This window comes from Ascidiella aspersa, chromosome 1 (genome assembly GCF_963924565.1).
Source record: "Ascidiella aspersa chromosome 1, kaAscAspe10.2, whole genome shotgun sequence".
In the NCBI taxonomy this organism is placed as follows: domain Eukaryota; kingdom Metazoa; phylum Chordata; class Ascidiacea; order Phlebobranchia; family Ascidiidae; genus Ascidiella; species Ascidiella aspersa.
Window position 1 is genome coordinate 33,076,447 of NC_139447.1, and position 23,678 is coordinate 33,100,124.

Genomic DNA, 23,678 nt, shown 5'->3' on the forward strand with positions numbered 1-23,678 from the left:
ATAAAAATAAAGGCAACGGAGTTATAATAAAAAGTTTTTTAAATATCAGTCTTTTTTACGAATATATGTATTTGGTTTTATACCAAAACAGTTGCCCAAACATATCTAATTTTCAAATCGCTTAAAAGTTACTTCTGCGTACGGAAACACTAGTTTTGATCAAAACCCAGAACTTTAGGCTTGAGGCATTATACAGTACAACGTTTAAAACCAGTGGTTCCCAACCTTTTTGTTCTCGCGAAGTTAATTTTTTGCGCGATAATAATTTGCGCGACCCCCAATTACAGTGTATATGATACATAAACCAGAGTCAATAAAACGAACATTTCAATTTTTTGTTGAAAACACGACTGGTTCGATGCACACACAAACACAAATGTTAGACTGGCGATTGCTTTTGCTCCTTCTATACTGCTAAACTTTTACTTTATATTGATTATATTCGTTTTTTTTTGAAATATTAAATGTGAAACCACCCAGTTGCAAACCACTGATTTAAACAATTTAAACAAATCTATTATCCATTGCTGTGCACATTAGGATAGGTCAGGTTTTCTTAAATGTAGCCTTCGGAAACCCTCGGGGTCTTGTAATAGTATTCAGGGAGTCACGAGTAGGGATATCCGAAACTTGACATTCTATTTCGATAAGGATACGCAATATCTTGGATAAAAAAATTTAGCAATCGGAACCAAATGACGTCATCACTATGCTTGAATGGTAGGTCGAAATCTAATATTGTAGGCTTTGACGTATACGTACGCAAAGTTTCGCTTACAAATTATAGGACAAACCTCAATATTACATCACTTCAAATATCTAATAAAACCTGGATTATAGCGTCATGACGTTTATTGGATGCTGAAAGGCGAAGCGAAAACAATGTGGACTTTGGGCTGAAAACGAACAGAGTAGAGAACAGATGGCAAGTACGTGATGTGAATTTCATACGACCTTGAGTGCGGTGAACGAGAAGCAACGTCGTTAAACCGAACGGCGTGAAATTAAACACAATCGACTCCGGTTTTTAACAGTTGTTTATTTAAGAGCAACGTTATGCTCAAAGGAGTCCCTGTGTAGATTAAGGCCCAGTATAGCCAGCTTACAAGGCCACTTTTAAAAATTCCATTCAGACGGTAAGTTTTCCCGAAAAAACTTTGCCAGTTTAAAGTAGTAAGAATTTCAAAGCCCACACAGAAGTAGGTACAATTTAGAACGTTTAGAATAACTCTTTATTCATTTCCAACATCATGTGGGTCTTGATATACTTCCTACGTCCTACTACAAATTTCAACCATTATGCTCCAAAGTGCCAGTTTAAATTTAAAACTTAAAAAATAAAGGCGGGAACATTTGTCCGCCAGTTTTCCACTGTTATGGCAAATATGGAACGATTACGAGTGCTAGTTATAGGGAGCCGGCTTTATTCAAAGCGGTCACGCAAAATGGCCAAAAATGATTTACGTCAGAGCTTATTTGTCTACTGGGCGCCCCCGAAAAGGCGCCAGGGGGTAAACATGACTAAAGACGTCATTAAGTAACCGCCCAAGGTCTAAGTTCAACATGACCCCAGCCCGGGCACCACTAGGTCATGTGAAATCGGCTCAAAAAACAAGGAGTGTAAAGTCCAGCACGATTTTAATTTCCTTTCGCGGTGAAAGGGCAACCAGCCGGTTTGTATTTCACATGACCTAGGATCACATGAACGGCAATAAAATGGGAGGGAGTTGATTTTTGAGGCGGACTAATGACTTGAAAAGAAAACACTGTCACGCGTGTGTACTAAATTACCTTTTAGCTTTACTAATAGTACAATACGTTTTAAAAAATCGAAACCGGCGATAAAGTCATTTGTGTAATTAGGCCTTTCTGATCGCATTTTAGTATAGGCCTACTGTAATCAGTTTTTGAAGTTTAAGGATTTCGCTAGACGAAGTAAGATTATCAAAGCCCACAAAGAAATATAGGTATAATATTTTGTTAACGTTTCGAAGATATCCTTTTTCGTTATCTTTATTAATTTTTGACGTGTTGACATGTCTCCAAACGTTTAAACTTCCATCTACTTTTATATTGGCTTTTATATTCTTTTCTTTAATCAGCCGTGATAACAATCTATTAAACTACAAGGTTAATCAAAACGGACTATATAGGGTGCAGCTTTCCTTATATTTTTTGGGGTGCCAAAACGGGGACTTGATTGGGTTAATCGGGATGACATGACACCTTTAGGAGATCAGTGGGTATAGGTAACAACACGGGAGAATATCCATCAGTGATGTGGTCAGTCTATATTACAAACAGTTTCCGGAAAAAACAAGTGATTTATCGTAGGCGCTATTTGGCTATACGTATTTTCGCCTAACCAAGTAATCAATAGTTTTGCGTATTTACGGGGTTCTTAAACGACCAGTGCCGTTAAAAACTTAGCCGGATGGCGTTTATCATCATTAAAGGTTAAACCAGGCGTGACCAAACTATTGTAATAAAGGGCCGTAAGGAATGGCGATCGCGGGTGAGATGCAAATCTTTGTGTCGAACTTTATTAAATTGAATATCGTTAAAAAAAATGTGGTAAGCATTAATAAATTGAAGTACAGTTTAAAGTTTGGTTTCAAGTTGCATCCTACAGCATTTTAAATGTACTTCACCTTAATCAGGGAAACATGCCGCGGGCTTAGTTTGGGGGATTTTAATAAAAAGGTGGAAAACCACGATTTCCGAAGACTCCTAAAATCAAAAACGCTGCGTACAAGTGAAATGATACACACAGAAAAGGTAGTAGTAGTTGTTCATCAATTTAGTGTAACGGTGGCGCACAAAACTGTACCAAAGCTTACCGGCAGCTAACTTTCAACAACAAAAAAACGGTGGCAAGGAGATCAAACACAAAGAAAGGCTCAAAAACGACCGAAGGCCGTCTCTCTAGCTTCGCAGCTTGTAGTAGACGTATCCTAGGAGCCATACTGAGCCAAAGGCGCTGCCGAAAACCGGTGCCATGACCCACAACGAATCCGTGATTTCACCAGCCACTGATGAGCTCTCTGGCCCCACCGTCGAGTTTGTGGTGGCGATGCTCGATGGTGTTTTGGTGATGGTGCGAACTTGCTGGCGCTTGGCTACTTTTATGTCGGACTTCGTCGTCGTCTCGTTCCTGTAAACTGTGATTAAAAAAATTAGGTTTAATAAAATTACGGAATATACTATTCATAGTTGAACTACAAGTTCTTATTTAGCTTATAGCAAAGTGTTAGTTTAACTATAGGCGACTTCAGTAGGGCACGAACACGTGTTGTACGTGTATCGCGTACGTATCTTGCAATGCTAAAACTGATTGGATTAGTACATTTTATGGTGTATTTAATTACATACTTTCCAATAATATGAAAAAAAAAATATATATACATATAAAAAAATATCTATTTTTAATATTATTAACTCACTTTTTATGACAATTGACCTCGGATCAAGACTGTATCCATTCCCACCGAGTAGTCCTCTGTTTCGCAAAACAACCTTCTTAAACGAGTGCGCCATTTCGCTCTGCAATAGAAGGAGGTGATGATAATTTTAAAACCAAACACTACCGGTTTGTGAGCTATGGGAAACTATGTTATACAAACCAAAAAGAAAAACACTAAACGAATGTTTTTTTCAACCTATTATAATTATAGCTAAGGTTATGTCATACTTTTTGTAATGAACTTACTTTTTAAAACTATTAAAAGGTATAATTCAATATTCATAACGTTTTTGTTTTTTGGGGGGTGGGGGGGGGGGGGTTGTAGGTTGTAAAACTTAGAAACTAAAGGGGCAGAGAAAGGAGAGAAAAATTTTATTCATGACATCTTTAATTTGTTTGTAAAAAAATATGTAAAATTATTTTTAAGCTAGCTGAATAATTTTGTTATTTGGGGGGCTGCTGCATTTACAAAAAGGTTTTTAACGAACATATGTTAAAGTTTTTTAAATTACCACTCCACTTAGAAGCAATTTTTCTTTATGTTTTAAACCAATTCATAGTCGTTGATGTATGTTTATCCTCTAAAAAAACAGTTTTGGCCAAACTTTTGTGCTGCTTGACTAAATTTTCTTTACACATTATCAGTATGTTTTATATATTCTTTCTAGTTTGAGAAAAATTTCACCATAAAACAATACAAAAAAAACAAAAAACGATTCGTTCAGTCAACTGCAAAAAAGTTTCTAATTCAGATGAACGTTCCGTATACGTAGGATGATAGTTTTTCCTTAATTTTACTGTATCCTTCCGAAATCACGAAAAAATACACAGGCCATGTTCTTACCTCAATCTGTCCGAGCGACTTGAATTTGTCCGCCACGTAAGCGTCGCTCCTGTACTTTGCCACAACCCTGTTCCTCAATCCAAGTCGCAATGCGTCGACCTCCACTGGTCCAACCTTGATCAACTTGTCCAAGCTGAGTTTGGACTGGCCGAAGGTCGCTTCGATCTGATTAAAGTTTGGCAAAGTTAAGTGAAACTGAAGGCATTTCCGTTAAATTTATAAGGCACAAGCTATGCGATGTGCTAACGTTTCATCGTTTATTCTTCGTGCAGTAATAGTTTGAAAGTTATTTCGAATGTTAAAAACAGTACAAGAAGTTGGAATGGCGAATATTGAAACATAAAAGGCAATAAAAGAAACAATATGAATGGCAAAATAGCTTAGTTAGTCTTTGGGTAAACTTATTCGGCTTCGCGGTTTAATATACTTGCAAACAGCAAACGAATACAAGAATTCGGTACAAGGAGTATCGGTAAGTCGGTAGACTAAAAAAGTATAAAAAATAAAAATAGTTTGCAAATTAAATAAAGCAGCGTAATAAACAATAATCTTTATTTAATGATGTCAGTATTCGAGCCAACAAGAAACAAAGGACCTTCGGCGGTCATAATGAATTACTACAATCTTACGTTGCAGAATTAGTCCCTATGACATGTTCCCAAAGAGCTACTTTCCATAATTTGTTGTGAAACTATGTCCAGCACACTATTGTGTGTCGACAAATCATCGAGTTTATAGTGGCACTAGAAAATGTAAAATCGATAATGCAGACTAACATGCCAGACTTTGATTTATAAATTACGGTTAAATTTAAAATTACACCAATATTTAGTTATAAATTTTTTAATATGCTTTACCTTAATTAAGGATATGTGCCTCGGGCAAGTGTTAACGGATTTGGACCGAGTTAAAGGATGTGAACCGCGGACCCTAGATTGGTAACCCCTATATATTTATAGCCACCAGACAAAAAAGCTAGTGCCCCAAGCGTTCTTACGTTGTTCTGGATGTTGCTGGACACCCTCTTGAACTCAATCGATTTGTTGTTGGTGTATTCCCACCGGAAGCGAAGAGTGATGACGCGGAAACTTCCAGTGAAGAAAACTCGCCGCCGGAGGGCGCTGTCCATCACCGGACGGGGCTTCACCGTAGCCACTACAGCCTGTGTTACGAAATTGATTAATACATAACGGTGTCACGATTATAAGCAGGGTTACCATATCTTGTTTATTTCTATGAATTGTGCTTATTTTCGGTTGCTATGTCTTAGAAAATACTAATGTGCTGATTTCTAAGAAATGTGTTTATTTTTGAGTTGTGTGCTTAGTTTGTCTTATTTTAGAATTAAAAGTCACGTTTATTAGGTTTCTTGTATTTGCTTCGTTTGACGAAAATCAAGTTAGTACAGTTCGACAAAAATTATTATACCTGCAATCGTTAATTCGAACAGTTATTCGGCCTCCGATGATCAGGTTTTACAATTATCTGGCCCTTTATGAAAAAAGTTTGAGAACCCTGGCCGGCCAAGTCTCCTTTTTACACTAAAACATTGCCAATTTACCAAAAATGATTTGCCACGTTTAGGAAATAACTCAATAATGAATTTAAATGTCAAAAAGGTCGAGTAGATCGACATCATCTTGATTGCGACGTTTCGATACGCGTTTCTATCATGACCAGTTTACGCGACTGAAATGTATTCAAACCTCGCTTATAAAAGTTGGAACGCAATTCAAGCAATTAAAAGTTTTTGCCTTTAAGATCATTATCAAGCTACAGGAAATAAATTTGCTACTTTTGCTTGCATAGGTAATGAAATAGTGTTCAAAATATTTAATTTACACTTGTAGTTTTCTCAAACCTAAATCATATTTTCTGCTCACAGTCGTAAGCTTTTTTATCATATGGAAGTTTACTTAATTCTTATATACATGTATATTTTGGACCAGGTAATTAAGTGGCAAAAACTTAAACAATATTGATGAAGCAGTTCGTGTTAGCCTAACTCAGTCATCTTATTTTATATCCTTACAGCAGGGGCGGATGTTGTTGACATTTCAGTGGTGGTCTGCTCTGTAGTTGTAGTGGTCGGTTGTTCAGTTGTTGTAGTTTCTTTCATTGTGGTTGTTTGGGGTTCTGGTTCCGATGTGGGTTCGGGTGCAACATAAGCCGGCTTCTTCGGTGAACACGATTTGATGCAAATCTATTGCAAAGCAAAGCGCACATAGTATGCCTTGTCAATACGAACACTAAGCCCATAGGCATGTTCTAAAGTCAGTGTTGTAAAGAAGTGACGAAATTAAATTTAAAAAAACATTTCAAGTCTTTAACATATATCATTTTAAGTTCTAGTCCTCCCAGTCTAAGTCATCCTTAAGTCAAGCCCCAGTCAGGCTATTAATAGAGCAAGTAAACACCATGAAGTGAAGTCATTGACAGCATTCCTTTCTTAAAAAAAATCTTTTTTTTCAGAATTTGTTTTTTCCAATTCTTTCTTCTACTACATATACAATTTTATTTGTGAATGTTTAACTGTTCTGCTACATATACAATTTTATTTGTGAACGTTTAACTGGGAAATTTTGTCTTGTCTTACTGTATAATGTTTTTCAGGAGTTACAGCAGACCCAAACTAGGTAGTTCCAAGTTACCTTATTTTGCGAAACAACAGGTGTCGTGATGTGCTTGCGGATGAAGTTGTACTCGCTGTCGATTGGTCCAGTCGCGTAGATCATGTACCGACACTGGGTGTCGCTAAAGCTCATGTCTCGGGCGACGTCACCGGTGTCACGTGATCTGGTGAACTGCAAAGGTAAACGGTTGTTTGTTACATACTCACGTTATGAGTCTGTAAGTATTTGCATACTCGCGTTACTTGCTTTGGAGCATTAAAAATGCCTTTGAAGTGGTTGCACAATACAATTATACATTTTGCTAGCAGATTTTTTTTGCTGTTCGATTACGAGCAGTGCACAGCCAATTGAATGGGAAACGATCGTTGAAGCTTATACTTTCCGGTTTTCATGATACAAGTTCTCCTGTGTTATAAAGAAAATTGTGTACGAACACGAACAGCAAAGAGTTAATGCAATTAACTTTTGTCCAACCGTCGTCTACGTTTCTGCGTCGTTTGAAGGTTTTCGAGTTTGCAAAAAGGCCAAAAGTGCTTGATAAGCATTTCTAACTTGTCTGACTGAGCTTTTCGGATTCGTTACCGAAATGTGGTATGACGTATTTGGGAATTTAATATATTCATTGGTGATGCAATTAAGTAAACTGTATACGTTTATGCGTATATATACATTCGAAGGCTTGGTTTAAGTGAGCCAAGCAACAAAGCAGCAATAAATAGAGTTTTCGTTACGACTATTAGCCATGGCCAAATCTGTACTTAAACTGCAGGAAGAACTTGCTTGTTTTTTTTCCATACTACAACAATACACACCAATTAGATTGTTTGAAAAAAATCGCAATGCATAGGGTCACTGGCATACCTTTAGCGTAACCACGCCGTTCTCGTACGACCCAGAAATGTTTCGCACGTTCTGTACGGGGTCCACAATCGGAGGGAAATACCCGAATGCGTACCTGTTTAAGGCAAAATAAAATTCATTTTATTTGGCTAAAAAATATCTTAGCATCTGATTTATTTAGAAACTAAACAAAATAACATTGTTTGGAAAAGTGTTAAAACATTATCTTGAGCCGTTTTGTAGGTAGCAAGAATGATTTTTGCGCTAAGGTATTATTTTTTAAGCTGTTTAATAAAAAAGTAAAACACGCGAATCATTTTTCGAAAACTTTCTAATGGCAAATTACTTTCTTTTGTTTTATTAAAATAAATAATTGAAGCATTTTTCGTTAGTTGAAAACATTATTATTTGTTTTAATTATGATGTCCGATAATAACGAATCGTAGCTGATATTCGAAGCCTTTCGATACTCGGCTGGTATCGGTACCGGTCCGAACCCAAATTAAAAATATCGGGTATCGGTATTAAAAATAAAATAGTCTGGAACATAAATAGTTTTAATAGTAAAAAACCATCAGTAATTAAAACAAAACTTAAAAAAACCCTAAAGATTGTTAAAACAGCTTAATACCGAAAAAGTGAGCACAAGATCTGCAATGAATTAAGCAAATCTTCAAACTTTATGTGATTATAAAAGTTTCAAATTAATTGTGATTAAAGCCAATCAGCTAAATATTTTCCAACTCACCTGTCACTGGCCACCACCTGACCGTCGCTTTGGACCCATCCTATTATGACGTCAGTATTGACCATCAATCGATTTTCGCTGAATCCGATCGCTATCCACGAGCTTCGACTCTGCTTGGCCTTGGACAACATTAAGCAATAATTATAAACACGGTATAGTCAAGTATGGTCAAATTGTCATTTCGCAGTATACAGACGTTGCAGAGATACTATGTGCATTTTAAAGATTGTGAAAAATAAATCACATCTATCTAAGGTTTTCGGTATATGATAAAAGACATGCGTAAAAATGCAATTATTTACCAAAACCTATTGTTGTATGAAAATTTAGCATTTTTAGAATACCTGTCGTAGAATGCATTGTAATTATATTAAAGTAGGGAGCATTATGAACTTAAATATTTACTTGATTTCACAAGAAATTTAAGTATTGAATAAGGTGAATTAAATCTTACGAACAAGTTTTAGTTATACAGGTTTTAAGTAAGAAACAATCAACCACAAGTGATCGAGAATTCAAAGGTCATAGCTCACCGATAGTTCAAAGGTTACGCTGTTTTCGGCCTCGTTAAGCATCCATGAAGCCGAATACGAGCAGCTGGGTTGAGCGCATTTGTAATTTCCGCTAGACGTCGCACATGCGCTAGGTTCGGGTACTGCGATCAACTGACGTGGGATAATGGCTTGAGGTGGTGGCGGGGCGCATGGTTTGATGCAAAGCTGGAAGGAAAATAGGAATAAAGAGTAAAAAAAGTAGATTAGGCTACAAAATTTTAATTACACTTAGGGATCGTAAAGTAGACGCTCGCGTTCCAAGTGGAATTTAACAATTTAAACTAGTGATACAAAATTTATCAAGTCGTTGATAAAAGTAACTTAGTTATGTACTGAAGGAGTCTAGTATAGCATTTAAAACCTCCCTAAAATTTAGCTGTATTCATTTAAAACGACAAAATAACTGCAATCTTGTTCGTTTTTTTGTATGCTTTTCTATAATGCAGTGCTTGGAGTAACTTGTAATTTAAAGTATTTTACCTTCGAATAAAGCAGTTTAGATCAATTTAAACCGTAGTGATCCAAGTTTTAGGTTACGTAATCAACGACGAAATACACACTGAACCAAATACGCTCTAATCGTAGTACTCTGCAACAAGTAGCAAGAAAATAAGCATAACCTACCTTGGTCTCCGTGACCACTTGTCTGAAGTCGTGGTAAAGGATGCCTGTTCGATCGGGGAGGACTGGACCCTTCGCTATGAGCAGGTTTCGACACTCGGTGGGGCCAAAGGACAGGTCTTTGGGGTCACCGGAGTTCACGGGTCTCGAGAACTGGAAGTGGAAAAATTGGAATGGTTAGTTGGCTAAGTTTTCAATTAGGCCTTCATGAACCCACCAAAATTATTCAACGTACCCCCAAGATGCCCACGGACCCCAGTTTAAGAAACCCCATCTAGACTTTGAATATCGTTTACCCCAGTAAAAAACATTGCCCGACATTTTATTTTATAAATTTCGTGTTTAAATCGAATCCGACATACTCGGAGCGGAAATGTAGCGAAAGAAGAAAAAATAACAATTGCTAACTAGAGCGGCCAATTTGGTGGTTAGACATTATTGGGTCAGAGCCTTAATTCAAATATCGAAGACATGTAAGTCGTACTTAGCGATCCCAACTCGAATTTGTCTTCACCTCAGGAGTTGTTGCAGAAAAATATAAATTTCTTCAAGTTAGATTAATAAGTTAGATTAATTCCTAACGCGAATGTAAGCTCTGAGTAGATTACAAAATGTATATGGCGTGTCAATATAACTTATAATGTGGCCCGAAAAAAATGGACGGTGTCTGTTGTCGCCTGAATAAATTTTCTCCAGTCAAATTTTTTGTGGCACATTATTAACAGGGAAAAAACGGTGTAAAAAAATGTCCCGGAGCCATAAAGTATATCGACAGAATTCCTATCTGGCAAAATTAAGCAGCACCACGCTGTCCCCCCCTGGCAAAATAGAACAACCACACACCCAGTGTGGTTTTCCTTGTTTTGGAACTTAATTTAAGACAAGTAATCAAACATTAAAACAAAATATTTTTATTATATTAAAATATATTTAAACGCAAACTATGAGTAAATACCATAACATGCCTAATATGATATTTACTTTCTTGACCGATCGGTTTAGTACTGTGAACAGATATTCAAAATTACAGGATCGTTAAAAACACATAACAAAAAAAGGTAATTGAAATTTTACCTTTATGGTTAAGACCTTGTTGACGTAACTGCCACTGACGTCATCCACGTTTTGGATTTCGTCAATCGCGGGAAGGAAATACCCAGCGGCCCACCTGAGTTACAATGCACACATTGGTTAGTTCAGTCGCACACCGTAAAGCAGTTGTTCTCTACTGATAGGTCGCGACCCAAGATTGGGTGACTGTTTAATTAGATCGATTCGCTGACTGCAGTAGTCGAATAGATAGATTTGTTGAGATTTGTCCTCAGCAAGACGTAGTAAGAATATTAAAGCCCATACAGAAGTAGGCATCTTTTCGACGTTTCGCATATCTCTTTATTTATTTTCAACATGGGTAAAGAACGTTCCAAATGCTACATACATCTGTATGGGCTTTGATATTCTTAATACGTCTTACTATAACCTTCGACCATTTTGGCGATAAAGTTTATTGTCAGCCACTATGAAGAAAAGATAAGAAACCCTCTACGCGGCCGCGAAACTTTGAGGAACAATGCCGTAAAGTGATATATTTTTTTAAATTGGTTTATTTATCCTAATATTTGCACAACAATTTAATGCTGTGCGTTGCATTTATGATATATTTAACTTTATTGCTCCTAATCGGACCAGGTTATCAGCTAATGTTTTAATTTTATGACAAGAACTTGACTTGGTGTTTACTTGCTCTAACTATGACTTGCCCAGGACTTAGGGCAAAAGCTCGACTTGGACTTAAATAAATTAGTTTAAAAATTACTTGTTTGCAACACTGAATTTTGCTGCCTCTGTTTATATCGTTAAACCGGCCACTTACCTATCTTTGACAACAGCAGTTCCGTCACTCTGAATCCAGCCAGTGTAAGCATCGGTTTGCGCCATAACCCTGTTGTCGCTCACTCCAATACCAACCCAACCACTCTCCTGTTGAATCACCTGCGAACAAAACAAGCTATTTTAGAAAACTTAAAAATGTCGGGTTAAAAAAACAATATAACAGCAGAGGTCATTTTAGATTTCAGGAAAAAGTTTAAATAAATTTATTGTTAAATTACGTTAAAAATAGCCTAATTAGCGGTTTGCAATGCTTGACATTCACATTCGATATTTTAGACAAAAAGTTTGCACTCCGATTCGATAACAACGACGCCATTGCTATGCGCAGACAAAACATGAAATTAAAACGTTCAAAGGAAGTTTTTTGTCCAGGTTATAAGGTAAAAAATTGCTTAGGCACTAGGAGGTTTGAAAACCTTCTATTTAGTTAACCTTGCTATATTAAATAAATTTACTTTTCAACGTACAAATCGCTGCTGTCAACGTAGAAAAAATATCGCTTCTACTTTTCCACCTCTACTTTGACCACACGGTTGTAAGATTTCCATACAATTTGTCTTTATATTGTGCCACCTGATTACCCTAACCCAGTGGTCGGCAACCGCCGGCTATTTTTATATCCAAATCACATTAACTTTCGTTTAAATACACTCCATGTATTGAGCCCTTTCACAACATCCTAAATTGCAGAATCTTGAATCCAAGTAAACCTTGTTCTGTAATCCTAAATTGCATTTTTTGATTGTAAAATCTCCTCGTATGTACAATATATCGAACAAGGCCAAAATATCATGTTTTTTTTTTGCTTAACCGTGTTCACCCTTAAGTGCAATAGAATTAAATCCAACAATGTCCCACAATAAAATTAATTATTATCTTTATGTTCAGGCGGGAAAGTTTTTAAAAACAACGTATGCATTTTAATTAGTTTATTGAAAAAAGTTGTACTAAATTTCCTTCACTGGACATTTGTTGTTTTTTTAAGGCCGGTCCGCCACAAAATTTCAGTTTTAAACCGGTACGCAATGTAAAAAAGGTTGCCGACCCCTGCCCTAAACAACACTTACTTTCAGTTCGAAGGTGATCTTATCTCCTTGCAGCGCCCAAGCCACGTAGTAAGTGCAATCGAAGGATGCAGTGTTGTAGTTACATCCGCTCGGCTGAGCAAAGATTCCCGCTTCACTGGTGCACTGTTGTGAGGGGGTTGTAACAGCCTGTGGATTCTCCACTGAAACACCAAAGAGAAATAAATACCCAGTAGTACTAGGGATGTCCCATACTACTTGACATTTTATGCCGATGCGCGATATTTTAGACAAAAAATAAGCGCTCCGATCCGACACCAAATTACGTCATTACTGTGAATTAGTAAGCAATAATTAAAAAAAAAGAAATAAAGCTTGTTTTTTAGGTATAGTTAGGCTAAATTTGATTTAGCTTGGCTACCTCCTGTTTTTAATCTATTATTTTTGAATACGTTTACCTTATTTTGAATAAGGTTTTAAGGGTAAGACTTTTTGACAAAAGGTGAACACGTGACTCACTCCTGAAACTTAAGGTGGTTGCTCCTCTCTGCTGTGGGGAAGTCCCGTGGTACTTGAGCTCGTCATGTCGGTAAAATCTACAAAACCAAAAAGTTGTACTTTGACCCATATAGAACTAGGTAAGATTTTAACGTTTCGAATGTATAAATGTATTATCTTTTCAACATCTATTTTTAATGTCTATGTTGAAAAAGTATAAAAAGATATTTAATATGTCCAAATTGTTACTTAACTTTTATAAATATTGGCGTTATAATCCCTATTAGGCCCAAGTCAAACCTCCAGATCTTATGCTCCGAAGTGGATTTGATCCAATTTTGAAAAATATATGCTAAAGAAATATTCGTAGGAAATGTTTCGGACATTTTTCAAAAATGTGCTCTTTTGGTTTATTTTTAATATTAGAAACACTTAAAGAAACACATAAAAAAGTCATGCGCTTCGAAACGATTTTAGGTTAGAAGCTGCTTCGATATGACAATGACAATTGGTAACAAAAGAGAATAGGCAAGAAAAAGTCAGCAAGTATAGTCCGTTCCAAGGAGTTATGTAGCGACAGAATAACACACTAAGTCAGTGTCTCCCAATTTTGTATGGATTACAGCACTCCCCAGAAATAGTAAATTGATTACGGCACCCCTACATACTGCAGTAATTTCGTTAACTGGTTTAATGTAATGTCGCTACAGGAACTGCAACAACAAAACTAAAAATCGAAAAGGAATTAAAAACATTCTGAAAACACTTTCTCTCGGAATAAATTTCACGTTAAGAACCTCATACATGTTGGAAAGTAACGTCGTTGGACTTTAATCGTACACAAAGATTTATATCAAGTGGCTATCAATGAAGCCTTTTGGCACCTTCGAGTTTTAGAAATGGCGCCTCGGTTGAGCATCACTGCACGTGTTGCGAATAGAAAGGGAGAAACAACTTAAATAACTTGGACTACGTCGTCGATGCAATAAACATTTTATGCTGCCGGAATCAATTCACTTGATGCTTACCTGTCATCGGATGCTGAACAGACTTCCACGCCTGACCTTGGCCGATGGACGTAGCTGCCGACGTCTTGACCTTTGGCCCAGATCACGTGCATAGGTTCGGCCAGGAAAGTATGGTCGGTGAAGTGAGTGGCTTTTGGGGGAATAAAACAGAAACGTTGTAGGCACGAGGGTCTCTGTATGTGTAGATCAGGGGTCACCTAACTTTTTTCGCGACGACCCAAAAACTAAACGTAAATATAACAGTGAATCTTTGCTGGTCTAATTTTCTTTACTGAATTTTATTTTTAACTTGGCGTAAATAAGTTATAATTTAATAATTTGAAGCATTTTTCGTGTTTCTTCTGCATTTTCTACATTATTGGAAAAATCTTGATCAGAACCAATCTCAATAAATCTAACCATGTAAAACTAAACCAGTCGGAGAACAAAACAAATAAAGAGGCCAACCAATTTTGGGTCACGACCCATAGGTTGAGAAACAGAACTCTACCCTATGGTAAATTTTCTGGCCGGGCTTTGCTTGCACGAAAATTCTTAATTGTTCAACGGATTTCGTTTACCACCTTTGAAACGCTGTCGGTTGTTATTTCCAAACGTGAAATTTAAAATACAAAAAGTATGAACACAACATCCTTAAAGGTTTTCATTATTTTAGATAGGATTTTATAGGTTTTAGGGAAGGCATGAGTCAGTAAAGTTAAATAACAACGGTTTGGTCTTTTGTTTACAGACCTTTGACTTTCTTTCGGAAGAGAATGGTAGTGACACCATCGACCTGTGTGCCGATGGCTGCCGTCAGGTCGTCAGTTCCACCATAGAAGCTATCTTGACGTGGCGTAGATCGGTCTCTTGTGTACATATCAAATATTCTATACAGATTTCCTGCAAGAAAATATAGAGAATTAAGCCCAAAACTTCAGCAGTAAACATATCAAGCAAATCCACATACCTTTTACAGACCCAATGACCATATCTACGCAATCCATGGCGTGCAAAACAACATTACGGGGTTGCTGTCCTGGTGCTGGTTCTCCTAATGGCTCTGGTTCGGGTTCTGGTTCGAAAGTTGGCTCTGGTTCTGGTTCATAATTTGGTTCAGGTTCGTTGGTTGGTTCTGGTTCGTTGGTTGGTTCTGGTTCGTAGCCTGGTTCTGGTTCTTTTGTTGGTTCTGGTTCGTTGCCTGGTTCTGGTTCTTGAGTTGGTTCTGGTTCGTATCCTGGTTCTGGTTCGTAGCCTGGTTCTGGTTCTTGTGTTGGTTCTGGTTCGTGGCCTGGTTCTGGTTCTTGAGTTGGTTCTGGTTCGTAGCCTGGTTCTGGTTCTTGAGTTGGTTCTGGTTCGTGGCCTGGTTCTGGTTCTTGAGTTGGTTCTGGTTCGTAGCCTGGTTCTGGTTCTTGAGTTGGTTCTGGTTCGTAGCCTGGTTCTGGTTCTTGAGTTGGTTCTGGTTCGTTGCCTGGTTCAGGTTCATGGTTTGGTTCTGGTTGATTGGTTGGTTCTGGTACATAGGCTGGTCTTTTATTGCCGGTCCCCGATTTGCAATTCTGCTTCTTGGCAACTCCAAGCATCTCTTCGATGATTATTTCAGGGTCGTCGTGAGGCTTTGCCTCGGGGTTTAACGCGTTTTTCTTCACCAAAGATGCCTGTACTTCCATCTGAGCTTGATTGTTCATGTGTGGAAGATTCCTACAGCTTCCTTGGTCGAGCGGCCTCCAGCCAATTCCGACCCAACTGTTTGATTTGACTCGGAGAGCAACTTCGATTTGCGAAAACTCCTCAACAAATCTCCAGGAAATGTGCACGTTGTCTGGACTTAGCTCCGTGCTCCAATATTTTGAGTTGTTCTGATGGTTTTCGGGCATCTCAGTGACAGTCGATTCTACAAGGTAAACCCAAAAGTTAAAAAAATTGATCACTTCAAAAAAGTGTACATAGACGTTAATAATATGGATGTCCGTTAATATCGGATTGAAGCCGATACCAGCTGCCAGGTTTTAGTATCGGTATTTGTCCGATACCAGAGTGGTATCAGTGCTGATGTCGTACCAAACTAATATGGCAATTTCAGTCATGATTAGTAATTCAACGTAGCGATTTTTACTTTGAAAGGTAAATTTGGTAGCAAATAGTAAATGAAGAACTTAATTGGATCTAAACTTCATCACGCTAAAGCAAATTATTGCCCAATTGGAAAAAGAATATCTTTAAACGTTTGAATTACCTCGATATTGCCTGTTTACGCATAGTCATGATGTACTTTCTTTTAAAAATTATATAGGTATCGTACTAAAATGTCAAGTACAGGACATTCCTAGTTAATGGTCAATTTCAACCTACCCCTTTCACAATATTTTCCGAACCAGCCTGGTTCGCAATAGCAAAGCAACCTGGGATACGAAGTACTTCTGGTGTCCACACATTGTCCGTGGTTCGAGCAATCATTGTCGGACCAGCATTCGTCTTAAGAAAAAGAGGTATTTAATCAACGAAACGAGTTTTTTTATATAATGATACGAGTTTAGAGAAGAAAGCTTACCCTCATGTTCGCATCTGGATCCACTGAAGCGCCTCATGCACACGCAGCTTCCATCAGATTCGCTACAATTACCTTCATTCAAACATTTGCCTTCGAAACACAAACGACTAATTGCCAGTAGTTCATCTCTGCTTGCAAAGTACTCTTGATTAACCTCTGGTTCTGATGTTGGTTCTGGTTCGTACGTCGGTTCTGGTTCATAAGTAGGTTCTGGTTCATATGTTGGTTCTGGTTCATAGCCTGGTTCTGGTTCGTACGTCGGTTCTGGTTCATAGGTAGGTTCTGGTTCTTGAGTTGGTTCTGGTTCATATGTTGGTTCGGGTTCATTTCCTGGTTCTGGTTCGTTCGTCGGTTCTGGTTCATTTCCTGGTTCTGGTTCATAAGTAGGTTCTGGCTCATAGCCTGGTTCTGGTTCGTACGTCGGTTCTGGTTCATAAGTAGGTTCTGGTTCATATGTTGGTTCGGGTTCATTTCCTGGTTCTGGTTCGTACGTCGGTTCTGGTTCATATGTTGGTTCTGGTTCATAAGTAGGTTCTGGCTCATAGCCTGGTTCTGGTTCGTACGTCGGTTCTGGTTCATTTCCTGGTTCTGGTTCATAGGTAGGTTCTGGTTCTTGAGTTGGTTCTGGTTCATTTCCTGGTTCTGGTTCATAAGTAGGTTCTGGTTCATATGTTGGTTCGGGTTCATTTCCTGGTTCTGGTTCGTACGTCGGTTCTGGTTCATAAGTAGGTTCTGGCTCATAGCCTGGTTCTGGTTCGTACGTCGGTTCTGGTTTATTTCCTGGATCTGGTTTATAGTTAGATTTTGGTTTATTGTTTGGTACGGGTTTATTGCTTGGGTATGGTTTTCGCGACGGCTCTGGTTCGTGGCCTGGTTCTGGTTCTTGAGTTGGTTCTGGTTCATTTCCTGGTTCTGGTTCATATGTTGGTTCTGGTTCGGGTTCTTGACTTGGTTCTGGTTCATTTCCTGGTTCTGGTTCTTGAGTTGGTTCTGGTTCATAAATTGGTTCTGGTCGGTTGCCTGGTTCTGGTTCTTGAGTTGGTTCCGGTTCGTAGGATGGTTCCGGTTCATGGTTGGGTTTTGGTTTATTGTTGTTTCCTGGTTTATTGCTTGGGTATGGTTTTCGCGACGGCTCTGGTTCGTGACCTGGTTCTGGTTCTTGAGTTGGTTCTGGTTCATAGCCTGGTTCTGGTTCATAGGTTGGTTCTGGTTCGTTGAATGGCGCTGTTGCATGGGTAGGTGTTTTCGCCTTCTGCTTTTTCAAAATGTCATATCCGCCAGGAATTCGGTCTAATGGAATTATGGTGACATCGGCGCAACTCCAGAACCTGTAGGCTCCGCCCCATTCTGATGCTTCTCTTAATAGACGCAAAACGCATCTTTTGCAAGTCAAACCAAGCGGCAGAGTGACCGTCAGCTCTTGTCTCCTTCAAAACCAAGCAAATTAATTGGTTTATAAGGTCATTTCATAGGTTTTCGTACCATCAAAACTTATTCAAACAAACTTAGCGTGGTATATGTAGTTTTCCGACAATTTTTCTCGGTTATTAGTTATTATCATCAAGAAAGTAGCAGTGCAAATGTGTAATATTAGGCATAGAGATCGTGCTAAAAAATGGTACCTAATGATTTTTAGGCGATGTAAAATGGCAAGGAAGGCAATAAAATGAAGAGATCGAAAATGAAAATCCTAGTATACTCATGTTACTAAATACAACCCGCCACAGATATCTATAATTAGAAGTGCAACTTACGTCGTGTCATTTTTGGACACGAATCTATCATCGGTTAATTGAGCAAGAATTTGAAATCCAAATCTTCCCGTTTCCCGAAGAATCTCTAAACTTACTCCACCCTGCAAAGCAAAATGGACATGTATAATATGCTCAAAATACGTCATACGGAAAAGTTTTCTTCTACGAAATTCGATATACCTTGGAGTTCGAAGTACTTACTTATGTAAGGAATCCACCAGAGACTTTGGAATGCAAAGAAACATTCTTCAAATCAACTTACTTTTTTCATTCGGCGCCTTATAGGCTATATATAGTTGTTTATTCCGAGGTATGTACAAGTTTGTGCGTGTTTTTATAAAACAACTGAAATGTCTGGGAAGAGGTAATTTACAGTCGTTAAACCAGCAAATAAAATAGCAAGGCTATCTTCTATAACTGGGACGTTACTTGCACATTTTTGCTTCGTGATATTAGATGAATATTACTCGGACAAACATTAGTATTGGGCATTCGACTTGGAATTAACTAGATACAAATTGCAATAAGTAATATTGACCCTGTTTATTGTTATTACTTACGCGATGGGCATAAGCAAGGTGCCAAAATACATCAACTGAAGATCCTTCAACAAGAGTCGTTGCTTTTCCCCCTGAATAAAAAAGTGGTCATAAAATGCCTATTTGGACAGGCGGTGGCACCAAAACGCTTTATCTTGCGACCTTATATCAACAGCGACAGCGAAAATGCAGTTATTTTTCTACATACAAGGCGCCGAAGGCAAACGACTAAGTTACGTTTTTCTTTAGCAAGCTACCGAAAGCCGAAAATGGTGCGAGTATTATTTCAACAAGTGGAGTCCACGGCACAATTTAATTTGGCTTTGCAGGCAATGCGGCGCCTAAAGCACAATTCATTGTTTTTTTAGCACGAAATTCTGAGAGTTTATTAAGGTTTCTTAAGCTAGGCCACTTAGACCAAATATTAGAAAGACCAATTTTTTTGGGGTGAATTCAAAACTTGCATTCTATATCAGTAGGATTTTCAGTAGGGTTGCTAAATACAGGTTCTTGCTATTATAAACGTTTAACCATAAAAGCTTTAATCATAACGATTTTAGGTCTATCTTAAATCAAAGGAAAGTTATTCATTAGTTCTACATCTTGTTCTTTGAACTAAAGTAATAAATAATAATTTACTATATTAGTAGGCTACGTTAGGGTAAAAACTCGACAATAAACTATTAATTATCTTTGCGCATTTTAGGTGTCTAAGAAAAGCAGAGAAATATGTCACATGTCCCGAAGTGCTATTCGGCAACAAAAATGTAAACGGTTAGGGATCTTACTTTAATCAAGATATTTATTAATTAACATACAATGTCCTAAGGTAAAAGTATTCATTGTTTAAGCTATTGTACTTTAGGTAATCATGCAAGCTATTTTTTTTAATTAATTTGCAGATAATTTGGTGTCGGGTCGTTATCAAAAATATGTAGTATTAATACTACAAAACAACCCAAATCAACCCTGACCTGATGATATTAATATCGGACATATTTGGTTATAAAAGTATTTGTTTGTAGTCGTGTAAGTGTAATTCTAAATCAGGAAATCAGGTGGCACTCTTAACGACTTATTGTGCTAAAATCTTGACAAACTGTCGCACAACCGTGGTACATCAGGACAAAGTAGAAATGTAATTAAAATGCACGACAGGCAAGAGCAAAAGGCGACCTTAATTTTTTTCATTTCTACTTTGACCTGATGAAGCACGGTTGTGCGGAAGCTAGTCAAGATTCTAGTACAAATTGTCTTTATATAGTGCCACCTGATTTTCAGATTTGGTTATAAAACTTACCATAGCTTGAGTTAAATCCACAAGGTCCCCGCGTTCTGCCGTTGTCCAGGAAATCTAGCTCATAATCCCGAGCGGGAGGGAATGTTAGTCGAACATGCGCGTCCGATGCGACGCAGTACAGAAGCAGCACAAGCAAGGCAATACAATTTCTACCGTTGTGCATGATTCCGTTTAAATTATTCTAAGTAATGCAAGATATTGTAAAAATGAAACTAAATCACCGTTGGATATAAATAAATACTCTGCTGTTACGGATATCGGTAAACTCCTTGCATATAACTGTCAAATTGGCATACTAGTTTCAAAAACCTAAACACATATTAGATCATTTTATCAACAAATAATTTGTACGGCTATCAAAAATTGAGCAGATCGTCTACCCAATAACATAGCTTAGTGACGGCGGTTGTAGAATGTAGGTAGAGCAACAAGCATGACAACGTGAACTCAATAGGCCTTTGTCTAAATTTTTGTTAATTGCCAAAGCGAATTTGTTTTGACACGGCCCATTCCAACTACTATGTTGCGAATCTGTTTCTAGCTAGCCAAACTATCTTTTTTTGAAAATATGTTATGTGTTTAAATTAGGCGCTTTGTTATCGATAAACGCAGCAAACCTAGAACAGCTAAATATTTAGTTAAAACCTTTCAAACACATTGGGCCTTTAGATTTAAGGTAGAGTCGAATCCAATATTAACCAAACCATCTTTATCCTTTGATTGTGGTCTTTCGGCCCCTCGGGCACAACAATATGTTGAAACGTCAAACATGACGCGTTTGCCAAAAAGGGAACTTTTGACATTGAGGGAAACGCGTAGGTTTGTCAAGTACAGCTTCGTAGTAGCGAAAGTGCCAATTATAAACCACTTTGTTTTGAGAAAGTTTACTTTATATTTCTAGCTAATTAACGAAACATTAGCTCCTTTTCAACACATGGGATTTCCTTTAGCTATAATATTTCAAACACATTTAATACTTTTATGAATTTTTTCAGACAATCTCAAATATAATATGAACAGAAAAGCCTATGCAGAAGTAGGTATCATTTTGGTCGTTTTCGAATAACGCAACGTCCAGTCATCAGGGTCCAAAATATAAAACCGTAATGCTTGAGTGGGAGTCGAACTCACTACCATTGGGAAACAAGACCGTGGATCTACTCTTTGTATATGAACAAACTGTTGTTTTTTACACTCCTCAAGTAGTTTATTTTTCTCTGTCAAGCAAAACTGCACCTATGCTATAAGCACCAATTTACCACAAAATCGACACAGCAATCGTAGAACCAAGACAGTGCAATCGTTCCCCAATGGTTTATATTTTACTGTACTACATGAACAGTTTATACTTATCTGTCGTTTTTGTAGCGAAACAAATATTGGATAGTAGTATCTACAGGTGAATGACCCAACACCTAAAGCAATACATTCAACAAAAACTTAAGAAATTTCCCGAATTAAAAAAGCATCAATTTTAAATACCAACGAGACCTAAACAACCTCAGCAAGTTTACCGTGTCATTTGGTAGTATATGTACACCTTGTAGGTCTACTTCTTCGTAGGTTTGGTAATTAAGCGAATAACGACTTCAAATATCTAAAGGTAAATACCAACAAAATACACCCATAGCGACAGAGTTAAATTGCAAAACTTAGGTCCTTTGAAATAAAGAGGCGCTAAACTTGAAACGCCTACGCCGCCTAAATAACCTTAGCCGGCACCCGCAGCGCCCGCAAACGACGCGTCCCGCCGCCGACTGTTCACAAACGAACTATAGTTGCGGCGAACAATTTGCCGTGTCATTTGCGCCTTGGCGGGCAAGTCGTGTCTTCGGCCTTCTGTGAAAAAATCAGCGAAAAAAATTCTCTGTAAGGCCGCGACAAATATGGTCAACTTCGACGAGCGGTTTAAGAAATCGCATCTAGATAACATGTACGTTATTAAATATGAGTTTTAAATGTTAATTGCCAAGCTCGCGATTTCGCGGTGGCTATATTTGCTTCAGGTGTTTCGCGGCACCTGGTACTTAAACGAAGTAAAAATTTGGTGACTCAACTGGTAATTTCAATCCCTTAAGTATTCGGAACTCGAATTTAACATTTTGAGATTTTTTAAAATACATTTTGTCATGCTGTACGTGCAGTTTACACCTGACATTTTTAAACTCATGTTAACCTCATTTTGTTTTACAAACAAGTTCTGAATTAAGTGTTATCTTTGTTCCTTAAATGCCGAGAGTATAAGCAAAGAAGCACAAAGAAGTAGACTTTTTTAGAAAAATATTGCAAACGAAATAAAAAATGAAGTTTGCAAGAATTCATGCACAACATTATAAAAAAAACTAGTCAAATAAAATCTGGATGCCCAAAATTGGAAAACAGTTCAACAACTCGATTATTATTTATAAAACTGGCTCGATTGCGTAACAGGAAAATAATATGCATGCAACGAAATATCGTCCACAAGTTGACGTTTACGTCTGGCCCTAATTCGACCGGCAGTCCGAAAAATCGTGCCCTTGATGACTTGGCAACATTTTAAACGTTATGATTACGTTAACGCCTCCCTACGATCTCGAAATTTCGCAGCGATAAACCACTTGCGAACATTTTGGCATCTAACTTTTATAGCCGGTTTCTAGCTTCCGAAAACGTGCTTTCGAAATTAATCCGTGGGACAAAAAAACGTTGCTTTAATTCGCCTAACCACAGATTTTTACACAATAGACGTTATTTAAACCAACGAGAATATTTAAAAATGTATGCTCTATTAATTTCGTTAGAAAACGTTTCAATATTATAACTCAATAAAAAAAATGCTCAAGTTTTAGCAGAACACCCGCAAAAATTGCCCAGCAAAAACGTGCTTTCGAAAATAGAACTTTGAACGCACATAGCTCGCCCTAAAACCGCCCCTCCCCCTTACAACTGCTCATGACATAAACTTGGAAGTAATTTCCCTTTCCTAATAGCTTCGTGAATTTACGTCACTCGAATGGCAATTCGCGCTTCCAAACATATATTCTTGTTTCACTTCTGGACCTTTGGGTTTCTTTGCACGCGAGTGTTATTGTATGGAATGAAAAAGCCAAAAGACTACTACAACAAAACTACATGTTCGCTATTTATTTATACAACCAACTTCGAGAAAATGAGCCTTACATTTTGTGTTCCGTATTGCAAAACCTGCATCTGGTAATTGATATATTTTATTTTAAAGCTGGAAGAGCATTAACTTAATGCAAGTTTTTATTCATTGGTGGGAATATGAAGTCTTTAGTGGAAATAGTTTTAATAAAAAGTTCAAAATGTTTTTAAATATTTTAAGAATCAGCGTAAATGTGAATTTTCACTTTTCTATTGTCAAATTGTTATCACTTCATTACTACGACATTTTATTAAAATAAA

At 37.6% G+C, this 23,678-nt stretch overlaps 1 protein-coding gene across 1 annotated transcript; it reads right to left on the reverse strand.

The window, feature by feature from the left end:
* Positions 1 to 2,501: 2,501 nt before the first annotated feature.
* Positions 2,502 to 20,442, reverse strand: LOC146169863 (uncharacterized). The gene is made up of 22 exons (XM_083380518.1): positions 20,271 to 20,442; positions 18,992 to 19,062; positions 18,432 to 18,532; positions 16,678 to 18,104; positions 16,479 to 16,601; positions 15,097 to 16,020; positions 14,880 to 15,029; positions 14,148 to 14,277; positions 13,141 to 13,217; positions 12,664 to 12,824; positions 11,577 to 11,695; positions 10,778 to 10,871; positions 9,707 to 9,856; positions 9,062 to 9,247; positions 8,529 to 8,647; positions 7,802 to 7,895; positions 6,959 to 7,111; positions 6,340 to 6,510; positions 5,305 to 5,469; positions 4,308 to 4,472; positions 3,444 to 3,543; positions 2,502 to 3,161 (listed from the first exon to the last, which is right to left on the reverse strand). Exons 1-22 carry the CDS (start codon positions 20,431 to 20,433, stop codon positions 2,926 to 2,928), a joined length of 5,079 nt encoding a protein of 1,692 aa, XP_083236644.1. The 5' UTR covers positions 20,434 to 20,442; the 3' UTR covers positions 2,502 to 2,925.
* Between the last annotated feature and the right edge of the window lie 3,236 nt (positions 20,443 to 23,678).

Coding starts and splice junctions, on each gene's coding strand:
- LOC146169863 (XM_083380518.1), bottom strand. CDS start 20,433: ATGCACAACGGTAGAAATTGTATTGCCTTGCTTGTGCTGCTTCTGTAC. Junction 16,021..16,478: donor CGGAAAATATTGTGAAAGGG/GTAGGTTGAAAT, acceptor TTTACCTTGTAG/AATCGACTGTCACTGAGATG. Junction 7,896..8,528: donor CAGGTGGTGGCCAGTGACAG/GTGAGTTGGAAA, acceptor TGCCTTAAACAG/GTACGCATTCGGGTATTTCC.